Source organism: Eubalaena glacialis, chromosome 1, assembly GCF_028564815.1.
Source record: "Eubalaena glacialis isolate mEubGla1 chromosome 1, mEubGla1.1.hap2.+ XY, whole genome shotgun sequence".
NCBI lineage: Eukaryota > Metazoa > Chordata > Mammalia > Artiodactyla > Balaenidae > Eubalaena > Eubalaena glacialis.
In genome coordinates this window covers 212,364,370-212,388,777 of record NC_083716.1, presented here as the reverse complement: position 1 = coordinate 212,388,777, position 24,408 = coordinate 212,364,370, and the positions used below count along the sequence as shown (strand labels likewise).

Here is a 24,408-nt window from a genome sequence, read left to right as displayed (position 1 = left end):
TATTCAACCAGTTAAAGTCTCTTGTCCAATATGTGCTTTATCCATGCATTCTTCTTCTCTAAAAGTCCATCATCCCTACACATATTCTGATATAGTGGCAACAAGAGTAAAAGAAAATTAGTCAATTTTGTTGTCAAATATTCAAATAAGTAGCCTAGTGGTAAGAATGCTAGCTAAAATTTTATTTAGAGACAGTACTCACTGACTAAATTACATCTTTCCTAAAGACATATATCAATATTAGCATTAATTCAAAACACACAGAGATATACTCTAAACTAGCACAGCTATCTCTACATTTGTATATGTGCCAACAGGAATCTTGGAATTTGTCCCATCTTTTAAAAAATTGTCTTGACTTCACATTCTTCTAGTGCATTCCCCTGCTTCAGTATAACAAAACTCGTCTCCAATTCTTCCACTCTCGCCAGAACCCCGAACAACCCATTGAAATTGCCTATACCAATGTTATTGTTAAATCCCATAGTCAGTTTTTACTCTTCATCTCATTTGACGTATCAGCAGGATAACTCCCTCTTCCCTGAAATACAATACTTTCTTCACTTGGCTACTAAGACAACACACTCTCCTGACTCCCTTTCACCTTATCACTAGTCTCTCCTTCTCAGTCTCCTTTTCTGGTTCCTCTTCATTTCCCCAGTCTCAGTCCCTGGTCCTTACTTCCTCACTTTCCACACTCACTCTTTTGATGATCTCCACACAGGTTCATAGTTTTAAATACCATCCACATGATAACAACACCCAAGTTTATATCTCCGACTTGTACCCCTCTCCTGAACTCTAGATGTATATATCCAACTATTTGATATCTCAGTTGGATGTCTAGAAGGTATCTCAAATTCAACATGTCTAAATGTTCCTCCCCCTCTTCCCCATATCAATAAATGGCAACTCTGTCCTTTCAACTGCACAGGCAGGAACAAGGTAAGGATGTCCTCTCAAGACTTATTTTCAGAATCATACTAGAAGCACTAGCTAATGTAATAAGAAAAGGAAATAAAAGGAATACAGAATGGGAAGGAAGAATTAAAACTGTCTTTCTTCACAGATGGCATGATCTTCTACATAAAAATCTGAAAGAATCAACCAAAAAACTCCCAGAACTATAGCAAGGTTGCATGATGCAAGGTTAATATACAAAAGTCAGTCACTTTCCTATATAACAACAATGAATAAGTGAAGTTAAAAATTAAAACACATTACCATTTACATCAGCACCCAAAAAAATGAAATACTTAGGTATAAATCCAACAAAATATATACAAGATCTGAATGAGGAAAACCACAAAACTCTGATGAAAGATATCAAAGAACTAAATTAATGGAGAAACAGTCATTGTTCATGGCTAGGAAGACTCAATATTGTCAAGGTGTCAGTTCTTCTCAACCTGATCTATAGATTCAATACAATCTCAATCAAAATCCCAGCAAGTTATTCTGTGGATATTGACAAACTGATTCTAAGGTTTATATGTTGAGGCAAAAGACCCAGAATAGCCAGCATAATACTGAAGGAGAAGAACAAAGTCGGAGGACTGACACAATCCAACTTTAAGACTTACCATAACGCTACAGTAACCAAGACAATGTGGTACTGGTGAAAGAACAAATAGATCAATGGAACAAAACAGAGAGCCCAGAAACAGATCCACATAAATATAGTCACTAATCTTTGATGAAGGAGCAAAGGCAATACAATGGAGCAAAGACAGTCTTTTCAACAAATGGTGCTGGAACAACTGGACATCCACATGCAAAAAAATTAACCTAGACACATACCTTCTACCTTTCTAAAAAATTAACTCAAAATGAATCACAGATCTAAATGTAAAACGTAAAACTAACTCCCAGAAAATTACATAGGAGAAAATCTAGATGACCTAGGGTATGCAGATGACTTTTTAGATACAACACTAAAGCATCATCCATGAAAAAATTGATAAGCTTTTGTACTTCATTAAAATTAAATTGTACTTCACTAAAATTAAAAACTTATGCTCTGCAAAAGACAACAGCAAGAGAGTTAGCAGACAAGCCAGAGACTGGGAGAAAATATCTGCGAAAGACCCATTTGACGAAGGACGGTTATCCAAAATATACAAAGAACTCTTAAAACTCAACAATAAGAAAACTCAGTTAAAAAATGGGCCAAAGCCTAGACAGACACGTCACCAAAGAAGGTATACAGATGGAAAGGATGGAACCATATGAAAAGATGTTCAACATCACATCATTAGGGAAACGCAAATTATGAGATAGCATTATACACCTATTAGAATGGCCAAAATCCAGAATACAGATGACACCAAATACCGCCAAGGATATGTAACAACAGAACTCCCATTCATTGTTGGTGGGAATGCAAAATAGTACAGCCATTTTAGAAGAGAGTTTGGCAGTTTCTCACAAAACTAAACATACTCTTAACCATAGGATCCAGTGATCACAATCCTTGGTATTTACCCAAATGAATGAAAAACATATCCATACGAAAACCTGCACATGGATGTTTATGAAGCCTTATTCATAGTTGCCAAAACTTGGGAGCAACCAAGATGTCCTTCAGTAGGTGAGTGGATAAATATAACTGTGGTACTTCCAGACAATGGAATATTCCTCAGCGCTAAAAAGAAATGAGTTATCGAGCCATAAAAACACATGAAAGAAACTAAAATGCATATTACTAAGTGAAAGGAATCAACCTGAAAAGATTATATACTGTATGACTCCAACTATATAACATCCTGGAAAAGGCAAAACTATGAAGACAGTAAAAAGATCAGTGGTTGCCATGGGTTGAGGCAGGGAGGGAGGGATCAATAAGCAGAGCACAGAGGATTTTTAAAACACTGAAACTATTCTGTACTTTACTATAATGGTGAATATATGTCATTACATATTTGTTTAAACCCACAAAACGTACAACACCAAGAGTGAACCCTAATGTAAGCTACAGACTTGGGTGATAATGCTGTGTCATTGTAGGTTCATCAGTTTTAACAACATACCTCTCTAGTGTGAGATGGTTATAGTGAGGGAGGTTGTGGGGAGCAGGGGTATATGGGAACTCTCTGTACTTTCCGGTCAATCCTGCTGTGAACCTAAAACTGTTCTACAAAGTGGAGTTTATAAATTTTTTTTTTAAGTAAAGGATGATGATGTCTGCAACTTACTCTCAAATAGTCTAGAAAAAAAAAGTAACAAAGCAAATGGGCAATATGTAAATTAGTGAACCTTAATGAAGAATATATGAAAATTTATTTTATTCTATTACTTGCAACTTTTTTGCAAGTATAAAATATTTTCAAACTAAATAAAAAATGAAACTCTACAACGGCTTCCCATCTCACTCATTAAATGACAAAGTCCTTACAATGAATTGTAAGAAGGTTCTACTCCTGGCACACAGGACTCTTTGTTATTCCCTGCCAGACATGTTCCCTCTCAGGAATGAGCAATTCCCTGTTTGTTTGGTAAACTCTTCTACAAAATTTCCACACGGCTTACTCCCTCACTTCCTCAAGTCTTTGCTTAAACGTCACCATCTCTGTGAGGTCTTCACTGACCACACTACTCAAAATTCCAACCCTGGGACTTCCTTGGTGGTCTAATGGTTAAGACTCGCCTCCAATGCTGGGGGGAGGGGGGGAGGGGGGGAGGGGGAGAAGGGGGGGTTCGACCCCTGGTCAAGGAGCTAAGATCCCACACACCTCACCACCAAAAATCCGAAACATAAAACAGAAGCAATATTGTAACAAATTCAATCAAAGACTTTAAAAATGGTCCACATCAAAAAAAATCTAAAAAAAACACACCAAAATTCCAACCTCCTCCCCTATTCCTTATGTTTTCGTATGCTTTAAATTTTTGTTTATTTGATTCACTGTTATACAAGTACATAGTTCGTAGGTACTTATTAATTACTTGTTGAAAGAATAAATTGAAAGTATGTTAAACCATGGTGAGTCAGATATCTTGTTCTTCAGGTTTATAACCACTTACCAATTGATTTTGTAATGACAGTATTTTTGGTGGGAAGGTGTGGATGTTAGTAACACCCTAGTAAGTTGAAAAGGAGAAGGAAGTGTGCAGGTATAGAACAGTTATGGGCTATTATTTCAAGGAATTTGGCTAAGAAAATAAATTGAGACTACAGATAACTAGAGGTAAAACACAAAGGAGGGGTTTTGTTTGTTTGTTTGTTTTTAATAGGTAAGGCTTGAGCTTGTTTAAATGCAGACAGTAAGGAGTCAGCAGAGAGAAGTGAAAGATAAGGAACACTAATACGGTAACTAATAAAAACTGGTAAGGGATGAGAACCAGAACACAAGTGGAGAACCAGAAGTGAAGAGAAAAAGGATGAGCTGCAACTGTAATCAAGTTGGTAAGTGATGTTAAGAGTTGAGGACACCCTCATCTGTTATCTCCCCTCTGCTGTGTAACTGAAGGAGAGGTCACCTGTTAAGCGTGAAGAAAGAAGGAATGAAGGTTCCGAGATCTGAAGCCAATAGAGAATAGTAGAAAACGGCCACTGAGAGAATGCAAGTGACAGCTAACTAGCAAAAAGGAAACAACAGTTTAGTTTAGCTTTTAGAGCTAAGAAAGTGTATAACAATCCATCCCATCCATTTTATGTCTGTTCTTCTCATTACTATAAAAAAGAAAAACCAGACACAGAACAGTGCTTTCATTTGGCAGTTTACCTATTTCGAGCAGGAGATTTCCCAGCGTCCTCTTGAACAGACACAAGTCTTGTTGAAAGAGCAGTATTTGAGGAGTCTGGATGAATCAAACTATAAAGAAAATAAGAAAATACTGAGATGATTTAAGAGAGTTACAGGCAAATCCAATTTCAATAAAATGCTTTAACATTTAAAAGCAGGTTGTTTTTCTGCAATAATGAGCTTATGGGTCATTTTTGTTTTCTTCTTTTAGTTGAAGTGGAAATAGGATGGTTTTTGTCTTAAGGATATCAAATACCAAAAGAGCGATAAAGAGAGTTTATTAAGTATAATGGGTGTCAATGAAATAATAAAATTGGCTGTTTGAGTGACTTGTAGAACTCCTTCTCACATCCCATATACAAGATTGAAGTGCTCTGAGGGGGGCCGGAATCCTGAGTTCAAATATTTTATTCTCAGTCCCCATAACTAGGTGGAATAGCACTGCAGAGTCACACAAACCTAGGTCCAAGTGCAGGCTCTACCTCTTACTAGCTGTGTGACCTTGGGCACGTTACTTAATCTCTCTGAACTTCAGCACCCACATCTGTCAAAAGGAGAAAGTAGTGCCTACCACAGAGATATGATGGCTAAAAGAGAATGAACATTAAACTATTAGCACAGAACCTAAAGTTATTCTGCCTTTGCAATCTATCCGGCATCTCCCAGGAAGTTTTCAAACCTGGTTTGTTTTATTAAATCACACTTGCCAATTCTGGGCTCACACAACAGGGCCAGGCATCCACGTGGCATTGCTTACTGAAGTAAGAAATGAAGAATCCCTCTACTTTCTTTCTTGTTCATTAAATGCAGAGTCAGTCTTTAAAACTTATAAAATATATGTAAGGTATAAAGAATCATGATGCCACAAACACCAATGCACCCATGGAGCAATTTAAGAAAAAGAAAATTACCACCGACTTTGAAGTGCTTGTTCCCCTGACCCAATCCCATTCCCTTCCCTGCCCTCAATGAAACTACTGTTGTAAATTTTATATATATCATTCTCCTCCTTTTCTTTAAGTTTACCATGTTTGTACCCCTAGATAGTGTATTCATTTGTATATTTTTGAACTTTCTATAAATAATCACTGGCTATATCATATGTGACTTTCTTTTCTCCTCCACATTATATCCCCGAGATTCATACATGTTGAATGTAGGTATAATTCATTCATTTTTTACTTTTGCCTAAATTCATTGGTTACCTATTAATTCCTCACTCCATTAAGAGGTAACTGAGAAAATAACAGAAAGATGCTAGTTAAAACTTCAAGCACTTTGACATGGCCATATGTGGTATGATGCATGAGAAAATTATTTAGCTAACGAAAAACAACCAGAAACTGATGAACCTAGGATTCTAATTCAAACAGTTCCAGGTAAAGAAAGAGTAACATCCTCCACAACCAGACAGTGTAGCATATTTAGACATATGAAAAAAGATGAAATGTTCCTCAGGAAGGGAAAAAATCTAATTTCATTTGCAAATATTATGAACACAAATCTTATGAGCATCCTCCTTCTCAAAGAAGGCTACATTAGAAATTATTAATGGAAATAACTTCTGTTGTTTATTCAACAAATATTATCAGGATCATATATACGCCATACACTGTTCTTGGTGCCAGGTGTAGAAGAGCAAACAAGAAAAAGTCTCTCCTCTTGTGGAGCTAACATTCTACCTAGTCAACATTATCACTATCCATAAACATCTTCTGTGATCCTTCCTAAGGCAAGCTGAGAAAAAAGGAGAAAACGGTGTATTTTCAGGAAACAATTCAAAGAAGTTAAATGTTAACTTAAAGCACCCTTAGGTCACAAGACTATCAGTATTTATCAAATATAAATAAAATTACATGTAAGTGACAGTACCTTTGCCAGGCAAAATCATCCTCTAAAAATATGTTGCGGCTGGCTTTTCTACTCCCTACAGGTGTTCGGGGTTCACTCGGATCAAGTACAGACACAGAGGAAGCAGAATCTGAAAGAGCATTCAAGTCTTCACCAATGGAATTACTGTCTGTGGAATGAGCATAACTTAAGGCTATTTTTCTACAGTATGTACAGGCTCGGAGGTCCCCTAGGAGGAAAAAAAAAAAGAAAATTAAGTAAAAGATAACTAATATATTACTTACCAGAACATATTAAACCCTTGGGTTAATAGTTAATCTAATAACAGGAACCATCCTCAAGTAAAGACTACCAAAAAAGACATCTTTTAAAAGTGAGAGATGCAAGGGAGATGCAAGAGGGAAGAGATATGGGAACATATGTATATGTATAACTGATTCACCTTGTTATAAAGCAGAAACTAACACACCATTGTAAAGCAATTATACTTCAATAAAGATGTTTAAAAAAAAAAAAAAGTGAAGTAACTCTGTTAGCTCTGTTATATATTTTAAAAACCATCATTATGCAAAATCCATCCAGGTATCCAAATTACCTCAAATATTTATAACAAGAAAATATGACTCAAGGTACTAGAAAACTCTGCTAAAAGAATATTCCTCAAGGTTCCAAAAGTGAAGTAGGGATCTATCAGAGACAGGAGGTTCAAGAAAAAAAATTTTTTTAATTGAGTACATAAACCAGCACAAATAGAAGTAACACTTTTTCCCTAAATAACAAGTAAGGAGGAAAATGTTATTTAGTTATCTATATGAAGCCATGAAGAGTGGCCTCCACAAGGGGGCACAGTTTTAAAAACAAACTAACAAAATTGGCTTACAAGCAATATGAAATATGGGGGGGAAATATAAAGGAAATTCTTTAGTGAAAGTAAGGGTGGAAATGAAATATTCTTGGGAAGACAAAAAATAAGGCTATTTAATAATTTTAAATGCATTTTTTTCAGGATGCAGTCCTGCCCAAATGTAAGTTTTCATTTCTACCCTCTTTTTCTGTAACAATTTTTTGTGTGACTCTATAACAATTTAGTGTACTAAAAAAGGAGGTAAGATAATTAAACTTTACTAATAACATGTTATGTAACAATTCTACCTTAATTCTTTTTTACCATTAAGATTAGAGAACTGAAGTGACATGAACAAAAGACTTCTGAAAGTCAACTGTACTGTGTTTTTACCATAATTACTACCAAGTACAATAAAGGGTCTTTTATTTTTCATTTTAAGACAACTATTACATAGTACTCAGCTTTATTAAATTATGCATGTATTTTAAGCAAAATTAAATATCACTTGTTGTGTTACTCATTTCTAACACCATGATTCAACAGATGAATCTAAAGAATGATATCTCCAATCAAGAGCCCCCCCAAAAAATTGAATTCCAGTCCAGGATAAATGAGAGTGCTAGGACATACCACCACCGGCTGACCAAAGTAGAATTGTAGTAAGGAGATGAAATTACTTCCTGCAGAAAGGTCTTTAAGTTGCCATAACAAAGGCTTGGTTCTTACACTGTAAAGGAAATCTCCCTTCATCGTTCAGCTATTAGAATGAAAATGATCAGATCAATAAAGGGAGCCAACCCTGACCAGAAAAGTTTTCATTTCCTGAAGAATCCTCACCAGCAAGGGCCTACTGAGCACATGCCTAAATTAAAGGACGTGGTAAAAAGGTCAATGAGACACAGCCCTGCCATCAAAGAACTCAGTCCACTGGAGACAAGAGACACATACAATCAGAAAGTTGCATGGCAGATACAGAGATAGCACTGCTACACCACTATAACTTAACATTCATTGATCTGTTTCTATGTGCCTAGGTATTCTAGGTATTTATTCGGGGCCTGGATATACAATTGTGTCCAGAATTCATTGTCCCATCTGCAATGGTTAACTTTATGTGTCAACTTGGCAAGACTGATTATTTGGTCCAACAATAGTCTAGCTGTTACTGTGAAGGTTTTTTTTTTTTAAGATATGATTAACATTTACCATCTGTTGACTTTAACCAGATTGCCCTCCATAATATGGATGGATCTCATCCAATCATTTGAAGGCCTTATGATCAAAGACTGAGGATTCTTAAAAAAAAAAAAAAATTCTGTCTCAAGTCTTATTTATTTATTTTTGGCTGTGTTGGGTCTTCGTTGCTGCGCGCGGGCTTTCTCTAGTTGTGGCGAGCGGGGGCTACTCTTCGTTGCGGTGCGCAGGCTTCTCATTGCGGTGGCTTCTCTTGCTGCAGAGCACGGGCTCTAGGCGCGCGGGCTTCAGTAGTTGTGGCTCGCGGGCTCTAGAGCTCAGGCTCAGTAGTTGTGGCGCACGGGCTTAGTTGCTCCGCGGCATGTGGGATCTTCCACACCAGGGATCAAACCCGTGTCCCCTGAATTGGCAGGCGGATTCTTAACCACTGCGCCACCAGGGAAGCCCTGTCTCAAGTCTTTAAGACAGAAATTCTGCCTGAGTTTCCAGCCCGCTGGCCTATCCTAAGAATTTCAGACTTGCCAGCTCCCTTAATCACTTGAGCCAATTCCTTAAAATAAATCTTTCTTTCTATATAAATGTGTGTGTGCTGGGGGTGGGGGACGTAAATACCCTATTAGTTCTGTTTCTCTGGAGAACCCTAATACAAATTTTGGTACCAAGAGAAGTTCTAGAGTAACAAAATCTTAAGGTTGAATTTTCTGAATTGGTTTTTGGGTTTCTGGAATTGGTTCTCTAATTAGATTTAAAGGCAATAAGTACTCTATTCCCAGTAGTAAAGAGAATGCTGATAGTCCACGGTGTGATGGGGCAACAGAGTCACGTAAAGTATCACCTATGGATACTCCTAATCAAATACTTATAAGAGGCAAAGACCTGATTGACCATGTACTGCACATCTTAGAACATTTTTGTCAAACTAATGAGTATGAGATTAGCTGCTCCTAATTGCACTGGACAAAAAGGGAAAAGAATGACATCAGAAATTCAGATTCCCAGCTCAAGAACTGTACAATGTACCTGAAAGTGTCTATGTCTTCCCTGAAAGAAACCATATACAGCTGCAGAGCTGAGATTGCTGAAAATCAAACCAAGAGTCTCATCATGCAAGTGACTGAACCACAACACACACTGAATCACTTAACCTTACATTGTGTCTATTAAAGTTGGGGCATTGATTAGAAAGGAATGAGATCCTGAAAACTGGAAGGGGATATTTGGGGAAGCTGGGAACACTGAACTGCCAACTTCTACTTAGTCTTCTTTGCGAGTAGAAGTAGCCTTTCCACCCTGTCTGAGATTAACCCTGCTTTGCCTGAGAAATTCACAACGGCCTCCCATGAGTTAGCTGCCTTGCAAGACCTTGCTTATTCTCCTCAGGACCCACTCCCACTACCCTCTTTGCGTCTAGGCCTATAATAAGACTCAGGTCCCCTGAAAGGAGAGTTATAAAGTGTGACCCATGAGGAAGTACACTACACTCCAAAAGAACTACATGATTTTTCCAATTTAGACAAACAGAAACCCAGGGAATACGTGTGGGAATGGCTACCAAGGGTATAGAATAATACTGGAAAGAACATAAAGTCAGATCAAACTGGATCTATTGATATGGACCCACTAAGCAGAGATTCTGGATTTAATGTTATAGCTCAAGGTGTTCAAAGGGGCTCTAACAGTCTGGTTAATTGGTTGGTTGGCTAAAACATGGACCAAAAGTGTCCTATACTAAATGAAGTTGAAATGCCAGAATTACCCTGGAATGCTATAAAGGAAGGGATCCAAAAGCTTAGGGAAACTGTTAAGAGCAGATTTACCAAGTAAGATCTGCTCACTTGCCCCAGGAGGATCCAGGGGACATACCTTTCACCATGACTATGAGAAAAAAAATTTGTGAGGGGAGCCCCAGCATCCCTGTAAAGCTTTGCAGTCACCCATTATAGTGGGAACTGCTGGTGCTGAACTGGGTAATCTAAACACACTGGGGACCACTGGATCCCAGGTTGGCAGGGGCAGAGTGGTGGCATTTAATCGCCAAAGACAAGGTAGGCATGTTACCAGAACAGACATCAGAGTCAAAGCTGTAAGCAGAATAGTGTAACATATACAGAGATCTATGACACATCTGATCATGGTGTTCCTAAAAGTAAATGGGAAGTCTTCTAAACTGTTACTGAATTTGCATAAGAAAAAGAGTTCTAGATCAAGTGAACAAAACTCAAACTTGAATCAAAAAGAGTCATGACCCCTCAACCAATTCTCAGACTTAAGCCATTTACAGACCCAGAATTCCTTGAATGAAGGGAGGCTGGGTCACCTTGAGGAAGGACCCCACTACACTGCCAAAAAATGTATACTGTTTATCTTCCTAAAAGGCTTCCCCAAAAGACCTATATAGCCTTTCACCAGAGTGACAGTGCATTGAGAAAAAGGTAACAGTCAAACTTTTAGGAGATGACTGGACTTTGGCACTGAATTAACACTAATTCCAAGAGGCTCAAAATGTTACTATAGTTTCAAGTCACAGCAGGGGCTTACAGAGGTCAGGTGATCAACAGAGTTCCAGCTTAGGTCCATCTTACAGTGGGTTCAGTGAGTCCCCGAACCCATTTGTGGTTATCCCTCAGTTCTAGAATATATAATTGGAATAGACATACTCAGCAAATGACAAAATCCCTACATTTGTTCCTGACCTGTGGAATGAGGGCTATTATGGTAGTTCTGGCCTCCAGAACTGTGAGACAACAAATTTCTGTCTGTCCTAAGCCACTCAGTTTGTGGTATTTTGTTAAGAAAGCCCTAGGGAATCCATACACCAACCATATTAACAAGACAGGATTTTATGCTAAAGGTAATGAGAACTCTGAAAGGGTTTTAAGCAAGGGAATTTGACATGATCAAATTAGCATTTAACAAGATACTGACTAGAGTATGAAAAATGAATTCGAGATAGGGAAAAACTAAAGGTAAAAAAATCTTTTAAAGGCTGCAGCCATAATCTGGATGAAAGATAACTGGGGTCTGAACTCTGAAGCAGCTTAGGTTAAAAAAAAAAAATCTTTTTTTTTAAAGTGAGTAAGGCCAAAAGGAAGACCTACATGATAATAAAAATAACATGAGAGAGATACTAAGTGTTCTCGGACTTCCCTGGTGGTTCAGTGGCTAAGACTCCGCGCTCCCAATGCAGGGGACCTGGGTTCAATCCCTGGTCAGGGAACTAGATCCCACATGCCGCAACTAAGAGTTCACATGCCGCAGCTAAAGATCCCGCATGCAGCAACTAAAAGATTCCCGCATGCTGCAACTAAAGACCTGGCGCAGCCAAAATAAATAAATAAATTTTTAAATTACATATATATATATATATATATACACACACACACACATATATACACACACACACACATATATACACACACACACATATATATATACACACACATATATATACTTTAAAAAAAAGAAAAGTGTTCTCTTTTTGGTAACTTCTGCCCACCTTCTACTTCCATTCCCTAATCACTACACACACCGTTTAGTTTTTTCTGCTTCAACAAATAATTTTAAATCTCTATATTACTAAAATTTAGGGAAGAATATGAGTAAATGCAATTTGCTAAAGCACACTGTCATATAACTCAAGGAATATCTGTATTTTATAAAATAAAAACTCTCATAATAATATAAATTAGTGGGCTTCCCTGGTGGCGCAGTGGTTGAGGGTCTGCCTGCCAATGCAGGGGACACGTGTTCGAGCCCTGGTCTGGGAAGATCCCACGTGCCGCGGAGCAATTGGGCCCATGAGCCACAACAACTGAGCCTGCGCATCTGGAGCCTGTGCTCCGCCACAAGAGAGGGCGCGACAGTGAGAGGCCCGCGCACCGCGGTGAAGAGTGGCCCCCCGCTCGCCGCAACTAGAGGAAGCCCTCGCGTAGAAAACGAAGACCCAACACAGCCAAAAATAAATAAATAAATAAATAAATTTAAAACACCGAAAAAAAAAAAAACATTCCTAAGTTCTCTGACCACCTAGACCACTCTTTCTTTAAAAAAAATAATAATAATAATATAAATTAGTGATCACTCCAACCAACTTGTCTAATAAACATTAACGGTCCCATGGTTTTTTGGTAGCATCTATGATACACTGTCTTTTACTCACGTTATTTATGAATATCCCCATCTACTTTATTATTTGACTATAAGGTCCTTAAAAGCAAAGCCATGTCTCCCTCATGTTTGTACCCCCCATAACTCACAAATGATGTCCAAAATTAAAAAAATGACTTAACATGGGTACTGTATTATAACTATCTTATTGTTATGACCTTTAAAAATTGTAAGCTTGTCAATGAGCTCATTTACCTGTATAACCCATAAATTTTCCAGGGATTTCTTGATTGCAGCAACGACTGCAGAAAATCTGCCCACACAGTCGGCAGTGGTGTCTGCGCCTAAAAGTGGTAAATTTCTCATTACAGTCATAGCACTCTTTACACTGGCTATCTGGCATCCAGTATTGCTTCAGGTCACTATCCTGTAACAATAAAAATGTGTGAAGGCTTCTTGAAACTATTGATTATTAAAATGCAATGGCAAATGCAATGCTAATCAAAATCCTAGAAGATTTCTTTTGCAGAAATTAACAAGCTATTTCTAAAATTCATATGGGAATGCAAAAGGTCAAAATGACCAAAACAATCTTGAAGCAGAATAAACTGAAGGACGTATAATGTCAGCCATTAAGATTTATTCCAAAGCTACAGTAATCTTAGAGTATTAGTGGAAGGAAAAAATGGAGCTGTGGAAGAAAAAGGAGAGCCCTGGACATATATGGACTCACCCTCACACATATAAATGGATTTCTGACAAGATCTGTAATGCAGTCAGTGAAGGGTGGTCTTTAAAAAAAAAATGGTGCTGGGACTTCCCCAGCGGTTAAGACTCTGAACTTCCGCTGCAGGAGACACGGGTTCGATCCATGGTCCAGGAACTAAGATCCCGCATGCCGTGTGGCGCAGCCAATAAATAAATAAATAAATAAATTTTAAAAATTTAAAAAATGGTGCTGGGTCCAACTGGACATCCATGGGGAAAAAAATGAATCTTGATCCATATACTTCACACAAATAATAAAGCTTCTTAAAGAAACTATGGGAGAATATTTACTACCCCAGGCTAGAAAAACATTTCTTAAACAGAACACAAAAAGCACAATCCATAAAACGAAAAAAATTGATAAATTAAAATTAGGAACTTATGAGTAAAAAATATGGTGTCCACAGGTGAAGTTAGTATTAACTGAAATTTCTTTCAAGTGGCATTGTACCATTTTTAGTGAGTACCGCATGGTCCCCATGTAAGTGCTTAAAAAGTAATCTTCTAAAGCCTCTAGACAGTACCTGGCTCTTCCCCTCCATGATTTCCTTGAGGCGTTTTAATACTGTGCTGAGGCTTCGGAGCTGAACAGCTGTACGAGGGTCATGACCTCCAAAGGCAGGTTCTGCCTTCCTTCTGGTATCTGAGTCAGATTTACAAAACAAAAAACAAAAAAAACTACCTTAATAGTCTCTAGTACCTCTTATTTTTAGCATATATCAATACTTACGTTCTCCCAGCCAGTGACACAGACTGAGAGTTAAAACTAGTCTCTATAAGGGTAAGAGGCTGTTGAAAGTGTTTCTTATTACCATGTGAAACACTGCTTCACAAGCAAATGAGGGCTACCTGAGACAAACACTGTCTGAGACCACTGATGATTTTAAGGCCTGGATGGGAGCATCACTTAACATGGCCCAAAATTCATTAATGATTTCTCGGGCTCTTCGGTCCTGCTAGAAATACCTGCGAGAAATTTAACAGAAGGAAAAGCAATTCCCGTGTGTTATCCTAGCCCAGTCTCTACAGTCAAACAGGTCAGCGACAGGGTTGAACAGTTCAGTTCAGTCTGCAGACCACAAACCCAAAGGCTCGTGGAGTAGATCATCAGAAAGGAATTTAATAGCCAACCCCATAGAGTCTGACAGACTTCAGAACATCCAGGATGGTAATTTATCCACAAACTTCCCTTCACCAATGTCCAAGCAGACTTCTCTTCCCCAAAGAATTGCTAGAATCCCAATGCTACCCTTCCCTGCCACCTCCCTACTCCTACAATTCCAAACTAGGCGGGATCACTTGCTCTTGAAACAGCAATACTGAAGCCAGTCCTGTCAATAATAAAACACGCCCATGTTCCAGCTTTGTGTCCACCAAAGCTGTCATGTATCATTTCCTTATTTTAGAGCAAGATTACAACTGAAGTTTCTACCTATTCCTGGCTCCAGCAGTTATTAAACCTAAGGATGAAGTAGAGGTGGCTTGACAAAAAGAATGAACATCCTTATTAGCTTAAACTCATTACCCTAATAACCTATGGTAAAGCAAGATGGAAAATAGCCCTCTCTAAATCCTTCCCAAACTCACTTGTTTGCTAGATTAGATTTAGGCGTTCTTTGTTTTGGTTGAGTGGGAAAGAAAAGATTACAAAAAATGTGAAGTTGGTATCTAAATCTAAATTGACGAAGAACTTTCCAAGATATTAATTACGGAAATAATTACCTAAACAGCACCTATGTTAGAAAACTTTGAAAACTTTATCTTTCTATAAATAATATCTTAATTTCAGCAGATACCTCAGATGTGTTATTACTAGAATAAAAATGTATGTGTATTAGAATGACCAAATTGTTCTTGAGTCTCTATGATAAACCAACTCTCCATGATTTACGAATTGAAAAAGGAGACAGACGAAGCTGTTAGAACAGTAAGGCTGTGCTCCCATGCACAGGCAACAATTAATTGTGAAGCCCCTTGCATTTAGCCACTTAGGAGTATGAGAAAGTAAAAACAGCATCATCCACAGAAAAAGCAGGAGCAAGACTGTTCCTGGAACCAACAGATGATGGTTTCATCATGGATGAAGATGAAAGAAACATGAGAGAAAATCTGGTCTAGCACTCTGCCCTCAAGCAAATCATCTTAGTTGCTTCCCTTGTAAAATGAATATTAGAAAATTAAATAACTTCCCAAGGTCACAGAGCTAGTAGATTGTGGAATCACAGCCTTTTAGTAGGAAAAGATTGGTAAAACAGTCCCAGGCTTGTGAAACGCAAATGCCTCTAGCAGCTAAGGCAGAATCAAAGAATCAAGTGGACTTGATAAAAGACAGTAAGGAATGGTGGGGATTGCAGCAAACTAGACATTACAAGCTCCACCTAGTGATATTTAAATTCAAGTTTATCAAAACACCAAGGCAAGGTTTGGTAGGCTGTCAGTTTGTAACCCCTAAATGATTAGATTCTAGTCCAACTCCTCAATTTTATAAACAAAGAAATCCTATGCTTGACTCAGTATAGGATTTAGTCAAAAGAGCTCCCTTAACAAAAATAGGAGTGTTGCCACAGGCCAGGTTCAAGAGCTAAGGAGAGTTTAAGGTTAAAAGTGGGGATGGTCTCTTCCCTCCATCCATTTGGAGTAAAGAGCTCACTTCTCTCTCTCCCCCTTCCTACCTTCTGATTCTTCCTTCCAAACAGCTGATATGACCCAGGCTGAGTCCCTTTGCCCTGGGAAACCTACAGAGGTGATACAGCCAGCTCCGCTCCAGTCCTTAGAGTGAAACTCTTCTTCTGCTTGGTTTCTCCTTCTCCTCTGACCCACCAGAAGAAGGTTCTGAGCCAAGTCTCAACTAGCAATAAAATATCCTTCAGCCAACAACCATTACCTGTGCCTGCCTACTTTTCACTCGAAGACCTCATGGGGAAGACTGGCCAGACAAGGCAGGATCTGACATTCACGGACACCTGATTTCCAATGCTACATCCCTTTCCCTCTCTTATGCCACCTCTCATTGCCTTTCTCCTGTCACCTTGAGTTGGGCAAACCACTGCACTGAGTTTAATAATCTAACAGAAATAAAACATAAAACAACTCACTTTATCTAGTCTGTGGATTCAGGCTGATCCCAGTCTGTACTCAACAGAACAGCATGAAAATGAAGGACATGACCACATAGCAGACCAGGATGGAGAACAAACAGGCAAGAGGAGCTCAGCTTATCCAGCCACACTGACAGTTTGCACCCCGACAAGGACAGAAGGCCAAGAGCAAGTGGCAGCCCACTAATGGAATTGAGAGACTTCTGCAGCCAGAGGCATGCACATCACATTACACTGGCCACCCCAAGAATAGATGCAGCAGTCAGTCACAAAGTTGAAACTAACCTGTGTTCTCCTGGGGGTGTCGCAAACTGTCCTCTGCTGAAACCCAAGCAAGTAATTAATCAAAAGACAGTCAAAGAAAGCTCTGCCTTGCCTGAAGTTTAATGAAATGTTTAAGACTCTTGCTTAGGTATTAACAGTTATCCAGGTAACAGTTTCATTAATTCTTAAGAGCACCTGACTATTCCAAATAGCAAAAAAGTTAAGTCAATAAACAACCTGCAAAACACAATGACTGTGGGAAAAGTCTAATACACAGAGAGGAATGAAACGAGAACAGTGTCATACCTAACACTGAAGATCGCCGCTGGAGCTCCTCATTAAGCTGTTTTTTATAAGGTGTAGGTGATCTCACAGATTGTGTCCTTGAAGGGAGCTGAGGGCTGGTCCAACTTCCACTCAGAGACTGTTGCTCTCCCTGAGCCCCTTCTCCTCTCTCTGCAGCAAACAAAAGCTTGGAATTATTGGAAAAACTAAGACTCAGAGTTCAGCAAAGAGAAGGAAATAGATGAGAATTTTTTAGGAAAGAATGTGTACTTGTATTACATGCCTAAGTAAAAATTAGGTTTTTCTTAAAGAAAAAAGAGAGAGAAATTCAAAGAAGGTGGCAAAATTACATCCTTGGTATATGTGACCTTCAGTTTGTTTCACTTTTTTTTTTTTTTTTAAATATTTATTTATTTGGCTGAGCCAGGTCTTGGTTGCAGCATGTGGGATCTAGTTCCCTGACCAGGAATCGAACCCAGGCCCCCTGCACTGGGATCACGGAGTCTTAACCACTGGACCACCAGGGAAGTCCCTGTTTTACTTTTCATTAGAAATTTCTTGAGCATATTTAAGGAAACAGAATGCAAGCTCCACACGAAGGCAGTGATTTTTTTTGTTGTTCCGCTTTATTTATGGGATAGATCCCTTGTACTATTAAAATAGTGCCCAGTGGATAGTAGGTGCTCAATAAATATATGCTAAATAAAAAGACTACTGTCATTTAATGGCTAAATGTAACATATCCTAGACAGGATCCTGGAACAGAAAAAGGACATTAGGTAGAAACTGAAGAAATATGAATAAAATACTTACTTCAATTACTAATAATGTATCAATAATAGTTCATTAATTGTAATAAACGTACTCTACCAATGTAAGATGTTAATAACACAGGAAACTGGGTGTAGGGGTATATGAAAACTTCCTGTATTATTTTCCTAATTTTTCCATAAATCTAAAACTATTCTAAAAAATAAGATTGTTGCGGTTTCTTTAAAAAAAAGATTATTGTCTTCAAAATGGACTAACAGGTTTTACAGAGCTTTAAACATGACTGCTAATAAAAGTCAGTTAATACTATTAAAATTTCTACTGAGTTAATTAAACTATTAACCCCCAAATCCGTTACAACTAGAGGGATTACTTTCTAACACATTTCAAACAATACAGGCAAATATAAAGCAAAAGATGTAGGCCATGTTTTTTTTTTTAATTCTTCTAACAAGTAAAAAATATATTACTTAAAAAGAGCTCATTTTAAAATTATCTTTCCATTTGGTGTCATTAAATGTATACCTTAACAGGTCAACAACAGGCCTGCTGACAGCTTTCAATTTTTGAAAAATATGAACCCTTCCTCCCATGTGCTGGTCCTTTAGTTTCATTGCTTTAATTAAAATCTTTTGGCTATTAACCCCTAAAAGAGAAAAGTCCATTCTATGAACTTAAGAAAACTGAGATATATTAAGAAAGGAAAAAAAAAAGAATGCTAACTTCTCTTTAAAAAGAGACCCCCTTTTAACATTTAGTTTTCAATTCTGATCTTCAGTTGCCAATAATTAATAAGATTAAAGTGAAAATTCTAGCTTTCTCTTCTTATGCAGTTAACCCCAGTGACCTATGATTATAAAGCTACCTCCTTGTTAATATTTCACTTTCTTGCAAAGACACAGCATGAAAGCTGAACAAGAGAATTTCAGAGAATCAAGATGGTAGGGGCTCTGATCTTTAAGAATAAGTCTTACCTTTGTTAAATCGAAAGAGATTTACAAAAGAACTATACGCTGATTTAAAAGGAGGTTCGTCCTGATCAGGAGTCAAAGGTTTGAAGTGTGTGAGATGAGAAGGACTAGTAGGAGATCGAGGCAAATCATTAGCAGAGTCCAATGTAGGGGAAGTCTTATCATCTGTGGCCATTTCATGAGTCTAGTAAACAAAAGAAATAAGCAAAAGTAAGTTCCTCAGGAAGCCCGAAGGTTGATTCCAAACAGCATCCAAATATCTAGAAATCTGACTTCAAAAATTCAGACCTAAAAAAACCAACGAGTAAATAAATCTAGTTCAGCATACACTCCAAATTAAGACTTGAAAACACTGAAGTCTAGATCATAAGGAAGAGTCTCAATTACCTAAAACTAGGAACATATAGTCAATCTCATTTTCAAAATTACTATTCAAATACAGAAAAATACCAAAATTATTAAAAATTTGAAGGCAAGGCATAAATGTGAGCAGGCAAAAAGGAAAAAAGACGATTTTTCACATGATTTATATAGTTTTCATTTTAAGATTTTTTTGAAAAAATAGCTTTTTAAAGGGGAAAACTGGTTTTACACAAGCATACAAATTCCTCAAAGTTTTATTTTACTTATTTCAATGTTTTCTTTCAAAAAAATATAAAAAATGAATATTTCCAAGAACAGGAAATGAAATAGTCATCCCTTAACGACATTTCTATATAACCTCAAGTTACCTCAAACTATGCCTCATCACCTATAAGAACTATCCAAATCAACAAGCTGATTGATCCCCATCATATGTCCTCCTAGGCACAGGAGCCTGGTTTTTCTCCTTTTAAGCCTAAATTCACAGGCATTAAAATGAAGATCTTAAAGGGCTTTTTTTTAAATAACCAAAAATTATAATTCAACCAAAGCTGTAAAGCTAACCACATCACCAGATGCAGGTAACAGAAAAGCACTGATGTCTATTTTCTGCCATATTGATTAATACTTCAAAGAGAAGACCATGAATTATGCATAACTCATTAAAATGCTATAGCTTGTAATCTAATTTATATTTACAAGGAGGACACTACACTCTTACAAAATGCTTTTCACTTTCAAAATCCTATCTACCATCTCATTTCATTTTTATAAAAGCCTGAAAGATACAGAGCTGGGCTTATTACCACATTTCACCTCTGAAGCAACCAATGTACACTGAACCTAAAACAACTTTCTCGAGGGTCACATAGCTAGTCAGTGGTAGAGCTGTAACTAGATGCCAAGTTGTTTTTTTTTTTAATAAGGGATTTTAATGGTTCTACAACTTTTTTTTTGTTTGTTTTTTTGTTTTGGCTGTGTTGGGTCTTAGTTTCTGTGCTGAGGGCTTTCTCTAGTTGCGGCAAGCGGGGGCCACTCTACATCGCGGTTCGCGGGCCTCTCACTGTCGCGGCCTCTCTTGTTGCGGAGCACAGGCTCCAGACGCGCAAGCTCAGTAGTTGTGGCTCACGGGCCTAGTTGCTCCGCGGTATGTGGGATCTTCCCAGACCAGGGCTCGAACCCGTGTGCCCTGCATTGGCAGGCAGATTCTCAACCACTGCGCTACCAGGGAAGCCCCTAGATGCCAAGTTTTACCCCAGAATTACTCTTTATTTTTTCCTGAGGGCAGCATTTTATTTAATTATTTCTTCTTTTAATTAAAGAGATATTTCGAGTTTGCATTGGTTTTGGAGGCAGACACTCTTGGTTTCAAATTCTGACTCTGAAATATCTTAGCTGAGTAAATTTGGGTAAGAGCCCTGTGAGATATGTATTACTATCTTCATTTTACATAGTGGAAACAGGCTTAGGGTGATTAAGTGGGACAGTATATGTGAAGCACGTTTAGCAGAGTGCTTGCCCATAAAAGGCACAGAATTAGTCTTTAGAGCAAAATTATCTTGTAGCTCTTCCCAGACTTTCAATTCTGGCCTACCTGAATTCTAACTACTCAGGACACTGCCAAATTAAAACTTTAATTGATTATTAATTAAACAAAGCAAAAATAAAAGCACTGATGAGGAGAATGTTGGCAACAAATGTTTATTGGAATGGAGGGAGGGGGAAGAAAAAGAGGAAGGAGAAGAGGAAGGGGCAGAGGAAGAAGAGGAGGAAGAGGGGGAGGAGGAGGGGGAGAAGAGGAAGAAGGAAAGAGGGAAAGGACACGTCCTTCTAAAGTGTCTTGACAACCCATATTCCAGCATAAAGGATTGGGAAATCAGCTGGTGATTGATCAAGTGTAAACTCAAAAAGGTAAAAAGAGGAAAAAAAAAAAAGAGGGTCCTGGAGAGAAACAATAATGTGATAGCAGTAACAACCTGAAGGCCTCAGAGAACATCCTACATTCTACTTTGACACAAGTAACATGAGAAGGAGAGTTAGCAACCTTCCTAAAGAGTCTTAGCATCACACCTAAGGGTCACCCATGCAGAAACTTTTATTAGGTTTTGAAGATGTGAGGATAAAAATTACCATGAAAACACTCACCAGTGTAGTTTCTAAAACAATACAATCACACAGAGTCAATATTAACAACTACATAATAATACCAGGACCCTGAAAAAACTACCTTACAACTCTTATTCTGTGGTAGCTTAATAACTAACTGTGTGTGATATAAACTAGGATTCTTTCCTATCGGAGAGGTAATTAGAAGCATTCACTTACTCATTCAAAGACCTCTCCTGTATCACCAGCACTTTGCCTCTTCTCACTTGAATGCGACTAGTATATGCAGACCCACTCAGCACTATCAAAAGGCTTGTCAGGAATTGAAATTTAGAAAATAAGCCTGCTCTACCAGCCAAATCAAAATTTTAGCAAACAGAAAAATGCAAGTATCAGTTCAGTCATTTCTAAGTACAGTGTTGTTTTTTTTTTTAATACTCAAAATATATCTAACAATGCAGGACAGCTGAATACTAGAAATGTTAGTTTCCATCTACAAAGATTTTTTTGTTCAATTTTTGATCGACATACCAACAGATGGAGGTTTTCTAAAGGAAAACCATATGATCCATATTATTCTTCCCAGAAAGAAGAAAAAGAGAGGACACAGGAAAGCAGTCTTGCTCTGCAAAAGAAACTTAACCTGCCCTTCTTTGTCACAAACTCGAATCTAACCGAAAGAAACTAAGAAACTTTTTTGTAAGAATCCTGATAGTGGGAGTGCCAAAAAACAAGATTCAAATAAATCAGAAATAAGACACTACAATATACCAAGAGACCACCTCTACTGTCAATATCGGAGTAGTTTTACAAAAGGATGCACTGAATCAGTACGGGATAATATAATAAATACACTCACCAGATAAACAGGAATAACTTGACTAATACAGAACTCCAGCATTTCTCATATTTCTCGAATGCCTTAACAGTGACTTCTACATAGAACAGAAGACCCCTAATTCCTAAAAATATTCCATTCTCATCTTTTTGTTGAGAACGTTCTAAACAAGGGGAAAATACTAACTGGGAAATCAAGTCTTCTCCTCAAGAGACTTTGAAACATACGTACACATGGAATAGCCTCAAAGAGCAGAGGCAAGCATTTAAGGAGGTATATACATATTTGAAACCCCACTACCGGTACCGTTTCTGTAGACGAGGAACTTTCTTGCCCAGTCTACGCATACACCTCCGAAACACAGGCTCAGAGCTTATCCATCAGAGGGAGGAAGAACTGGACTATGCATCTCCGAAATAAGTTCAAGTACACGGGACAAGAGAGGAGCAAGAGAACTTCAAATGCTTCCAAGGAAACCTCTTCCAGAACAGCCCCACCCGGCTCCCTTCCCCACTCGCCAGACAAGGGGCAGCCGGAGAATCAAGGGAGCCGCCTGAATGCGGGCACAGGTTCTCTGCCCTTCCTTGCCCAGCCTCGGCCGCAGCCGCGGCTGCAAAGCCCTAGCTCTCGCCTTCACTTCAGACTTCCCCTCCGCTTCGGCCCCAAAGCTTCCTAAACCCGCCTTCTTCACCACTCTCAGGCCCAGCCGGCCGCGCGCCAGCCCCCTCCCTTACCTGCGCCTCCCGCCGCGGCCCCGCCGGCCACCCTCCACCCGAGACCCCGCTTCACCGGGTCCAAGCGCAGGAAGGCAGCTTCAGAGCCCAGCGCCGCGGTTCTCAGGCAGCCGGCGGTTACGGCAGGAACCAAAGCTGCTTACATGGTTGCTGCGGCTTCTCTCGTCCGCCACCCCCCCAGGCTCCGCCCTCTGTTCCTCCTCCCCTCCAATCCGTAACTCTCCCGGGCGCCGGCTCCGCCCCCCCAGCTCCGCCCGCACGACGTTCGGATCAGACGCTCAGGCAGAAGGAGTCGAGCCCAGATAGAGTCGTGCTCGACACCTTGACCGAGATTAGGCCGCCTCAGCCTTCCTAGAGGAAACCACGGCGACTGCGCGCGTGAGCGTCAAGTGTACGGGGTCACCAGATGGGTGCTGGCTGGACTGCGGTTACCGTATGTGTCCGATGATATGGGCACTCATAATATGTTACAGCGCTCAGCGTTCTTACGGACTGACATTCACTTGCGTAACACTTGTGCCTAAAGCGAATACTGTTATCAGACTTGGGTGACTCCGCCAACAACTAGCCAAGTAACCTTAAATTACCAATTTCTTTAGGCTCCAGGCCTCTTATCTGTAAAACGGAGCTAATGATAGTACCCTTCACAGATAGTTTTTTGAAGATTAAGTAAAACATTGCACGTAAATGTTTGTAGACATTTGGCACAATGTCTAATCCGGAATAAGTGATGTTAGCTCTATAGCTATTTTTTTCACTCAAGTTTTGTGTTGCAAAGACTGGCGCAAATAAAGTTACCAAGCCCCGTATTGCTCGGCCGGGCTAGCATTATCCATCATTTTGTCCTGCTAGAGTGTTTTGCCATTAGCTAGCTGAAGAGAACATACCAAAACCTGCTGACAGGATTGTGGGACTTGGCAGGGGCAGTCAGAAAGGAAGTGAAACCCAAAGTGAGGTGCTGTTTTAATTAAACTCTGCAGACCCATTTTCCCCAAGAGTTTTGGCAAGTTCCCACCCATTTCTCCTTGATCTGGGTCTTTTCAGCCACTGGAGAGTAGCATCGAAGCCTGAAGGCTGATAGCAGTATAAATGCCAGTCACCACCCTCAGCTGAGCCCCTCAGCAATCTTCCTAGGAGTCAGCAGTCAACTTCCTCTTCCATTCCTCACTACTGCTATTCCGCACCAACACCACCTTGACTATCATTCTCACCAAGAGACTCTCATCTACCTGAGTGAAATAGCCGAGGTATTGGGTGCGATCCCTAACTACCTAACCACCCCAATCACATTTACCTGCATTCACATCCACCCTGGCCTGACTCTTGCCCTCATTTCTGGGAGAAAAGAGCCTCTTCTCCTGCTCAATCCTCCCAGCTCTCAAGCCAGTCTCTCCTCTCTCCCCTGGGAGCGTCACCAAGTCCAAGCTCCAACTGCTGGCAGCGCGACAGGCCAATAAATCGAGAGA

General features: G+C 39.1%; 1 protein-coding gene across 5 annotated transcripts in view; it reads right to left on the bottom strand.

Annotated features, from left to right (window-relative positions):
• Positions 1 to 23,099, bottom strand: part of PIKFYVE (phosphoinositide kinase, FYVE-type zinc finger containing) — a 74,686-nt gene extending 51,587 nt beyond the window's left edge. For 4 of the 5 annotated variants that reach the window (XM_061186930.1, XM_061186944.1, XM_061186912.1 and 1 more), the window contains exons 1-7: positions 22,943 to 23,099; positions 18,905 to 19,085; positions 17,181 to 17,330; positions 14,037 to 14,155; positions 13,000 to 13,171; positions 6,618 to 6,825; positions 4,725 to 4,814 (exon numbers count right to left, since the gene is read on the bottom strand). In XM_061186930.1, coding sequence (XP_061042913.1) covers positions 4,725 to 4,814; positions 6,618 to 6,825; positions 13,000 to 13,171; positions 14,037 to 14,155; positions 17,181 to 17,330; positions 18,905 to 19,076 — 911 coding nt within the window. In that variant the 5' untranslated portion in view covers positions 19,077 to 19,085; positions 22,943 to 23,099. The remainder of the gene's footprint in view (positions 1 to 4,724; positions 4,815 to 6,617; positions 6,826 to 12,999; positions 13,172 to 14,036; positions 14,156 to 17,180; positions 17,331 to 18,904; positions 19,086 to 22,942) is intronic. The other variant, XM_061186921.1, reaches the window with a different exon arrangement.
• Between the last annotated feature and the right edge of the window lie 1,309 nt (positions 23,100 to 24,408).